We start from the raw sequence: 10,267 nt of genomic DNA, 5'->3' as shown, positions 1-10,267 counted from the left end.
GATCAAAATTATAGGAATTTCTTGATTTTCGACCTTCCATGCTAATTAAAATTTTTTTGGACTTTATCCAAAAATTTTTACAAACCATAGGAACCAATTATGTAGTTTTGTCTTATAAAAACTTTCAGAAAAAACAACTATAGTTGAGTGAAATTTGAGTATTCTATCTTCATGTCTTTATAACAACTTATATTATTAAACGAAATAAAATAAAATAAAATAAAATAAAATAAAAAGGAAAAAGAACAAAGAAAGAAAAAAAACATATACGGATCACAAACAAAAGCTAAAGGTGGTGGGTGGGAGAAATCAATTTTCTTTAATTTCTCTACTTGCATGTGAATTGTTATAATCAAATTGAATTAAGTCACAGGTTGGTGAAGCCGTTCGAATACAATAAATCCTCCAATCCAATAAACCCGCTGTTCAAGGTAACGAACGTTACCTAGTATTTGGCAGTACCGCTCTATCCCATTTGTTAAAGCCGCAACGACTCCCTCCGCCCTAAAAACAATTGTGATATGAAAAGCTTATTTTTGACCACTATGGATGCTCTTCCTTACTCCAACAAAATCAATGCCACGTATTAATATTAACATTGTGTATTGAGTTTGGTATGCAATGGACTTGGAGTGTGAGTGTGTGACATAACTAGAGAAGTGAATAATATCATCACCTTCACCATTGAAAATTGCATTACAAAGATTGTCATTTCAAGAGTTTAGCCTCGTATATTAATAGTTCAATTTTGGTCATTTTGTCATTTTCTTTTTACATGTGAGATTCCCGTGGTAAATAGACACAGGTGTGGGAATGATAAGCAAGTTTCTGTTTTCTTGTAAATCATGTACAATAATGAACTGTAATCACAAGCCATACAACATGGCTAAGAGATGACGCTTAATGTGTTCATCTTCTGGCAACAAGTGGTTTTTAGCAAACAGTGTGTTGAGATGCATGTGATGCATCTTCTTAGTCTTCCATTCTTCCTTTTTGAGGTCCCTTTTTTGGTCAAAGTCAAGTCTTTTTTTCATGAGCTCAACTTCATTGTCTCTGGTAACCCTAATTGCACCAAGCTGTGCAACAAATTCATCAAGAGATGAACAAGACTGTGATGATTCCTTATCTTTTCCTTTTCCTTTCCCTTTCTTTTTCTTTTCACATGCATTTTTACATGCTAAGCTACCACTACAGTCCCCTTCTTCACTAGTCCTTGATGTTTTTATGATGCCATTGCCACCACTTTCATTTTCTTCATATTCAAGATCTATTTGTAAGCCCACATCCTTTTGCAAGGTTTGGAGATTTTCAGTGACTGGAACTTCAACTTGGTAGTTTTCAAGATTATCAGAGTTCCTAAAAAAATTGAATACGTTACTTAGATCAATGGTAGAAAATATCAAAGTAAAAAGATGAAAAATGAAAAGTTGTATACAAAGACATGCTAATATGAGGCTCTATTTATAGAGAGAAAAAAAATAATAACGATTTTTGGAGTATTTTGTTCTCTTTAAATAAAAATAAAGGCTTAAGTTTTATTAAAGAAAATAGGTCAACCGATACAAAAATGCAACAAGGTAAGTATAATATATAAATAATATATTTTCCTTTTTTCAGTTAGTTTCGTTTTTTGTTTTATTTGTGACCTGATTGCCAATAAAATTAGTGTAGAAAAGGTTTAAAGTTTTACTTTGGAACAAGTTTTTCCAAGTCCTTCACAGCTGCCTCCACTGCATAAAGTGCCATTTTCTTCACCTGCAATTAATTAATTAATTACCAGCAGCATCAACCAATTGCACAATTTTAATAATTTATAACAAACTAAAATTGAAATTAACGAAACTGATGATATTATGAACCTAACTGACACTGACACCAGCATTAGATATGTGGCAAAAGGACAGGTTGTTGTCAAACAGGAGTTGTATTAAGCAGGCAATACTTTAATTTCATTTTATAATTATTTCATAAGTAATTAATATATAAAATATGGCTGTAAAAAGAAATTAGTAAAATAACAAGCTAATATGTTTTATTAAAAATATTCAGGAGGTTGCGCATTGTCATTCCACATGTTACCTTTTATGCTAACTTTTTAATTTTACGAATTCAACCTGTTATCAATAATATATAAACCCAAATCAACACATTTCACATAAACAAATTGAAGATTGTTTACCTCCAACTTATCTTCTTTTGCCTTATGATTTTTGGGGAGAAGGCGGAAATCTTCTGTCAAGCGGATGCATTCACCAACGTTTTCAGGAGATACAAAGTCCAATGCAACTTTTATACATGACTGCACAAAAAAAAAAAAAAAAAAAAAAAAAAAAAAAAAACCATATCTATTCACTTATTATAACACTTACGTCTCGACAATTCTCGTGATTATTTCAATCAATTCAAAACTTAAGTCCATTTCTTCAAAAGGTAGGAATCATCTTGTATCTCCATTCCGTAAAAAGTGGAGAATGGAGTGTCAGAAAGGAAAACTTTACATCTTCTTAGTGCACTAGACTCTTACATCTTCCTATTATTTTAAGAAAAAGGATTTGAGATCCACCAAAAGGCTCTTGTACCCGTTGCCTCAGTTTGTGTCATTGAAAATTTTTCTTTCCACCTTAAACACAGCTCTTATTCCTATATCAATGTCTGAAGCTTTGGAAAAGAGACTCGATTAAGTTAAGGAACTTTTATTTCTCACTAAAAGTGTGTTACAAACGAGCTAAGGCTCAAGAACACACAGGCATGATGGTGTGTAGGAAGGAAATCTTGGATGAGTAATTTCAAAAAATCAGTAATGTCTAACCCTAAAGGTAAGAAAATTAGACATAAACTTACCTTTACCTTGTTTAGAGTAACAGAAAACCGTATATATAACTGTAAATACATATAAAGAATTAGTAGAAAAACTATTTTCTAATATTCAAAAGAAAAAACTCAATTTCAATGACTCTTGAACTACTGGCTAGCAGCATTTGTGTGTATGTAGGAGTGGGACAAATTCATGTCTTGTTTCCCACAAAACATGTCATCAAAATAACATCAATCAAAGATTTGACACTTAATTAGGAAAAAGGAGTATTAAACTATCAATTATCTCATGCATACTACAAGGCATTCTCAAGAGCAAGCAAACAATGATCAGATGACTAGAAACCTCAAAGACCGAGTGTCGAGTGTCAAGTGTCAACAACCAAGGGGTGACCAGTTTATTCAGGAAATGGATCTCACAATTAAAAGAAATATAAAAACTAGTGGTAGGTTACTAACCTTTAAATTTCTAACTTGATGGGCACATCCAGCAGGTATAAAGACAGCATCTCCAAGCTTTTGGACAAAGCTCCATGGTTCAATTCCTGATCATAACCAAAAAGAACGAGCACAATCATAAAATTGAATATCAGTGAAAGCTGATATATTATAGAGCCTTGCAAATGCATACTAACCAAACTCTTCCTTGAGCTTCCGTTTATGTTCCATGGTTAAGTAAAATGTTTGATCATGAATTGGGTGGATAACCTGGACCAAATAAAACACAATGGGACAATTTAGAAAATTACTGTGATGCTACAGATACATTAATTTCAACTAAAAGTAAGGATTAATACCTGCTGCAGTGGAAGACAAAAGGCATGTCTAAACTCTTTGAAGTGTTTTTTGAGATATTCCTGGAGTTTAGGAGTATCTTCCCTCCTAAACACATCCCACAAAGCACCTCCATCTCCCAAATCAGAATCAGATCCATCCACACAACCACCTGAAATATCACACTGGTTATCAACTTCTTCACTATCAGAAGATACCACTTGTTTCCTGCCCTTCTTTTTCTTTCGTTTATTTCCATCTGGTCCCTCAACTCTTTTCATTGAATCCTTTCTCTTCATATCCTTTTTATCAATGTTAAACTCAACACCTTCACAACTTTCCTCCTTCAATAAATATTGGTCTGATTGCTTACGAGTAGTTTTATCCCCTTCTTGTTTCTTCAACCCAACAACTTGCTTGGAAGTAGCATCTTTCATGTTATCAACATAAAGTTCCTTCTGATCCTGAGCCTTGTGCAGCTTTTTCAATACATTTATCCTTTTACAATGTTCAGAGTCGAGGGTCACAGTTGCAGTATGAGTCAGCACATTCACCTGCATGTCACTAGAAAAAATATTAACGAATGAAAAGATCTAAAAACCAGAACAGATTGGGCGTGTGCAAAACAGAGAATATATCTCTTTGAAATAACTCTTCACAAGAAAAGCTGACATGACAGGTTCAATTTTTGCAAAATGGTTTTATTTTGACATACCAAAATTTTTAGATCAGGGTTTTGTCTTCTTAGAATAAAGCTAGATGATTTTATGTTGTAAATCAAAAACAGCCATTAAAATTTGATGTTTTACTCGGATAGTAAATATACAGCTACTTCATAATGTTCATTTCACTTTACTTTTCTAATTAGTGGTTCTTTTTTCCATGTTGAGTCCAAGAAGTACTGCAATTACTGCTTTTTATTCTTTTAATAACAGAAAAAATATGAGAAACAGAAGAGGGCTGTCGGTTTCTTCCAATAGATCAAGAAAGGATCGAAAAAACTAAGATTGCATTCCAGCAATTTATGCAATCCCCATGTAATATATATGAGACTCTCATAAATTGCAAGTGTGAAATGAAAGTAAACGAACTTTCATAACAGCTTCTGTTACATTTCTTTTGAAGATAGTGAAGTCATCAGCAAACCAATTTCTTCTCATACAAATTGAAATAGCAACTTCAATAACTAAAAGGGGGGAAAAAAGTTTTCTTGATGATGCCTAAAGAGCAAAATTCAATTCCAATGATACTAGATGAAATCCAACACTGGTGATCTTGTCTTTGCCTAAAATCAGAATAGAAAATTTCAAGCAGAAGAATTTGGCGTAACCAAACAGAAAAAAAAACATACCACATCAGACTTGTGACAATGAAGTTTAGTTACAGAGTCCCCACGTCCCAATTCTTGATGAACACCATAAGCTATATATGTTTTAGGACTCATGTCTGGCTTACAAGATTTTTCAGGCAGCTTCACTGCAAGATTAAGGTATCCATCACGTGGATGTGTGTACTCTTTAAAGGGTAAGCAAGAGATAAACTCAACACCATGACGTGGGAACCTTTCTTCAAATGAATTTGATGGAGGCCAGTCTTTCAGCTTTAGGATCTGAGGCCACCCTTCAGTGTCATATATACCGTCCGTATACCAAGTAAAAAACTTTTGAAGATTAACATCAACCTGCATGTAATGAGAAAACTTGATTAGGCATGTAATATATCTCAATGTAGTATTAACTTAAAGGCAAACAACAACAAGAACAAGAACAAGAACGGCTAAATCCAAATCCTATATAAATGGGGTAAGAGGGAGGTAAGATGTATACAGTCGTATTTTCACCCAAGGGTAGATAGAATGCTTTCATAGATGACCTCTGGCATATGAAACGTGAGCTCACAATGATGAATGGAGGGGAGAAAGAAAAAAAAAAGTGAATACAAAGCAATAAAGTTGAATGAAAAATGGGACAACAGTAACGAGGAAAATCACTCCCTAATATTTTTTATTATTGAATTCAGTATCTTGTCCCACACAGCATGTCCACCACACTATCCTTATTTCCACAACTTCAATCTTCCTCTCATGTTCCTTCTTAATCAGACAAAGTCAACACATTTAGCCTAACTGCCACCCTATAATATTTCCCCTCGGTTTCAGATGGTAGATAACTCCCTCTCCCGCTCTCTGGGTACCCTTCCCTCCAGTGTAAAATGTCTCTCCTAGTATAGTATCATACACCTTCTCCATCATGATGAACGCACAAATATAGAGATCTCTATTTCTTTCTCTACATTTTCTCCGTAAGGCATTTGAAGAGGTGGAACTTAGTGATACTATACTAGGAGAGAAGTTCATATCAATAGAGATAGAAAATGTTCTCCCAAGCTTGTATGAACTGTATACATCCACCAATCACCTCAGAACACTAGAAAAATAAATAAAAGATGTAAAATATAAAGGTACTTATCCAACCTCACACCAATCCAAACAGTTAATAGCAGCCTCATCTGAGAGCTTGTTTTCTTTGGAATTTGAAGCCCAGCGAAAAGCACGCCACATGACCATGGGTTCCCAGCTCAACCCAAGTGTAGTTTCTAGAACATTACTCACTATTACTGGCTCCCCTTTTGACCAATGCCACTGAAAATGCTTTAAATCTCCAGGTTTAATGTCAACAGCACGTGGGCAATACAAGTAATTGTCACTGGAATCTTCACGAGATGCAGCTTTTCGTAACTGCTGATCACCAGCATCTGAAGAACATGTGCACCATTTCTCAGGCATATCCCTCATATCTTCCTCCAGTTTGTGCGTCTTTAAGAGCTCTTGTGCTTTCTCCAGCAATTTTGAAACAGTATCAAGTGGCTTTATGTGCATCAACTCTAAAATTCCACGACCACAACCACCCATACTTTTTGGAGGGCAAAGAATTCTGCCATCAACCAAAGAATTCCAGTCATGAGTTTGCTTTTCCTTTGGTGCAGGATCTGAAGCAGCCTTCTCAACATAACATGTCTTTTTCCATGCTTTCCTGAATCCCTTAGGGATGCCATGTAAGTACTCAGGCCCTGGATCTTTATGTTCAATGATAACTTCTTCATTGTTTCCTTGAGGGTTGCCATCTCGCAACTCCCAGCAACATTGAAGGCAAAGGTTATAATGACAAGAAGGGCAGCTTCTATGCAAGTCAAAAATTGATGTTTTACAGCAGTCACTGCATATATCAGGGAACAATCAAAACAGGAATGCATCGCCCAAGAAACAAAATCCTCAAAGACTTGTACAATCATTGAAATGACATACCAGTGCATTTGCTTATCCAAGCTGCACTCTACCTTCTTCAACTGTACCTCTGATATAGAAGATCCTGCCCAAGTAATAAAGTCAGGGAAACCTACATAAAGTATGGCTGATTGCCATTTATCCATTCATATTAAGGTCAAAGATTCAAGTTCATGTCATCCATTATGAGATCATATATAGAAATTAAGTTAAAATGATGAAGGATGAGACTTGAGACTTCAGGTTGAGAAGTTAAGCCGAAGAAACGACTTTCCTTGCATTTCCATGAAGTCTCAACAATGAACTTATCTGACTCAAACCTTTTTCCATAAGAATGACATAGTCATCATCATTAGTCAAGAATCATATATATGGCATCACTGATTTAGATTAGCTACAATGTGAACTAGAAGGTCTACATTTTAAATAAAGCAAGAAAAATGAGATAAACAGCAAAAAATACCTTGAATTCTAGACTCTATTGCTATCTCTTTCATGTGCTGCTCATTTACATGCTTCAAGAACGGAAAAAGCACATGTAGGATGTAAATAGAATATCGAACTTTGTGATCATCATTAGGTTTGAAATCAATCTTCTCTTTGACCTAAAACCAACAACAGATTCAGTATTAAATTTCTTATCTGGTTGAGAGTAAGAACATCAATAAGTTTCATAACAAAAGATGAGCTACAGGAACCAACTTTATTGTACACATTTCGCAAGCAATTTATAGAGTTGCAGTTGCCTTGGCAAACAGGGCAACACTCAGCAAACATTTCCTCTGTCATGTTAGGGTACCTACAGAACAGAATAAACAAAGAGAGAAAGATGAAAACTGCCGGCGATTTAACTACAGTTTGCTTACATTTTCTACAATTGGGCATCAAGTTAGTAAGTTACGGAAGCATGCTTCTACAAAGGTCAATAATGGCTACTTGTTGCACCAGCAAAAAAATGTAGCAAAGCTGATGCCAATGCAGGCAAATGTGAAGGGTTAAAATGATGTAACTGGTAATAAGTCAACTAGACTGAACCTTGCAAAGTAAACATTCCATTCAGTTGCTCAACTACATAGGAAGATTTTTTTTTTTTTTTTGACAACTCATACCATTTTTTAATGCAAGGCACACAGTAACGCCTTCTAGTGCATCGCTGGCACCGAACAACTCTTCGCTTATGGTTATTTTGGCATTGATGGCACGTGTTTGGCTCTACTTTAATTAGGTTTCCCTGCTAATGGATGGAATATAAAGAGATAAAGTTTGATCAGATATGTGCCACTGTGCCAGAGTACTTAAGCAGATTTCGTTAACTAAAAAAAGAGAGAAATCAGGGACACATGATATTACTCCATTCTCGTTTGTGCCCTCTTTGCTGTTTATTGCTTCGCTGGTGTCGTTTCCCACTCGATCAGGAGTAGCAAGAGCAGTTTCAGCATCAACCATAGCTTCTTCTGGGAACATCGTCGTCGTCATTTCTTCCTTCATAGTAACAGCCTGTTTCGGACGACCACGCGGTTTATAACTCTTCTCTTGAGATTTAATAGCATTACAAGTGTTCCCATTGTTCACTTTCCGACCTCTTTTCCTACCTCTCTTCTTCTGAACACCCTCCTTCAGCTCTGCTTCAGATTTAGAAACCTCATTTTGTTCTTCAACTCCGTCACCTTCGGCTTTAACCTTAACAACATTCTCGTTCTTCGTAATCGTTGTCGCCATCAACAAACGGATTTTTTCAGTGGAATGAGAGAGACGTGTGTGGAATTAGGGTTTCGAAAACAGTGGGGGACTGATGTGGATTCAAAATTGGGATCGCAGCTCAACTTCGCGGGTTTTACAAACAGGTCGTGCTGTACAGTGAAAATAACTTGGCACGTCACTCAATCAGTGTCCGAAAACGTTAACGAGACGGATACACTTTTTGCAATTAATATAAAGGGAAATTACCTAAAGAGTTCTTTTTTTTTTCTTTTTGACAAAATTTCATAATTGGTCCCTTTGTTTTTTTAAATATTTCAATTTGAGGACTTCTATGAAAAAAATATGCCTTTGGTCCTTATGGTTTTAAATATTGCATAAATAGTCCTTCGGTGTTAACTTTAACTTCTTAGTATTTAGTTTTTTTTTTAAATATCCAAAATGCCCGTGGGTCAAATGATAACCCAAAAATGTTAAAAACCCTAAAAACCATTTTTTTAAACGTTTTCATTAAGAGCATTTTGGACTTATCAACTATTAATATTATATTAAACAAACTTTATATTCTCTAATTTACAACTAATTGCCACTCGTTGTTGGGCAGCAGCTTGACCATCATCGGACCACTGTTGGACTAATAGTAAAATTAATGGCATTTTCTGGTTATATTCACAGCTTAATAAAACAAATATTATAGTTCTCATTTCTTTGATAATTCTTTTTAATACATATCATTTTATTTTTGCAGCAAAATATAAAAAATTTTAATTAAAAAAATAGATTTATGTCTTGATAAACTCAGTCTATTTTTCTAAATTGTAGATTTCTTTAAAAAAAACATATCGCGTATAAGACATATTCACAATTTAATAAACATATTAAAATTCAGTAATACACAGTTTAATATTTTCATGCCTACATTTATTCATATTTTAACATAAAATTTATATAAAATATACAACTTAATACAATCTATTTTTAGTTTAATACATAAAATTCATAACATAACATAATACAATCAACTATACACTAATTCACATATTTAAAGTTAAACCTAAGCTCTACCATCACCACCAACTACCGAACGTTACCACAAACCACCTGTGCACCTTCACCATTATCCTTCCTTTCAGATCTGTATATAAAATCATTGATTGATAATTTAAATACTATATTCACAATTTAATATACCAATTAAATTACTTATTTAGAGTTTAATGCAAAATAATTATAAAAACCAATACATTCTTACATATTTATACAACACGAAAAATATATATGTTCGCATGAAAATTAATACAAACATTCATACATAAATCATTCATATTTAACATAAATTTATTAATAATTCACATCTTAATACAGTCAACTCACAGTTCAATACATAAAATTCACAGTTTACTATATAAAATTCACAGCTTAATACAAAAAATTATACATTCACAACCATATTTTTAACTTCAAATTACACATATACTTTCAGGTTTATATGCTAATGCTTCTTTCAAAGTTTATTTAAGCAAATATTCACAATTTAAGTTTTATATACTTTATCCAAAATTAGATAAAATGATATATGTGTATAGTGTTTCTTCAAACTTATATTTCAGAGGCAAACAAAAAATTTATAAAAAAAATCACATTTTAATACCAGTCATTTCACATGTTAATACAGTCACTTCACAAATTAATACAATA

The 10,267-nt window shown here is 33.8% G+C and overlaps 1 protein-coding gene across 1 annotated transcript; it reads right to left on the bottom strand.

The window, feature by feature from the left end:
- Positions 1 to 705: 705 nt before the first annotated feature.
- Positions 706 to 8,755, bottom strand: LOC145053270 (lysine-specific demethylase JMJ26-like). The gene is made up of 13 exons (XM_079001277.1): positions 8,222 to 8,755; positions 7,981 to 8,105; positions 7,574 to 7,670; positions 7,335 to 7,476; positions 6,893 to 6,956; positions 6,062 to 6,803; positions 4,940 to 5,269; positions 3,612 to 4,142; positions 3,450 to 3,522; positions 3,274 to 3,359; positions 2,180 to 2,299; positions 1,691 to 1,755; positions 706 to 1,356 (listed from the first exon to the last, which is right to left on the bottom strand). The coding sequence occupies exons 1-13, from the start codon at positions 8,588 to 8,590 to the stop codon at positions 867 to 869; spliced, it is 3,234 nt and encodes a 1,077-aa protein (XP_078857403.1). The 5' UTR covers positions 8,591 to 8,755; the 3' UTR covers positions 706 to 866.
- Positions 8,756 to 10,267: the final 1,512 nt, after the last annotated feature.

The sequence above is a fragment of the Lactuca serriola genome, chromosome 5 (genome assembly GCF_051521515.1).
Source record: "Lactuca serriola cultivar US96UC23 chromosome 5, Lser_US96UC23_V15, whole genome shotgun sequence".
Taxonomy (NCBI): Eukaryota; Viridiplantae; Streptophyta; class Magnoliopsida; order Asterales; family Asteraceae; genus Lactuca; species Lactuca serriola.
The sequence above is the reverse complement of the archived record's forward strand: the minus strand, read 5'-3'. Positions and strand labels throughout refer to the sequence as shown.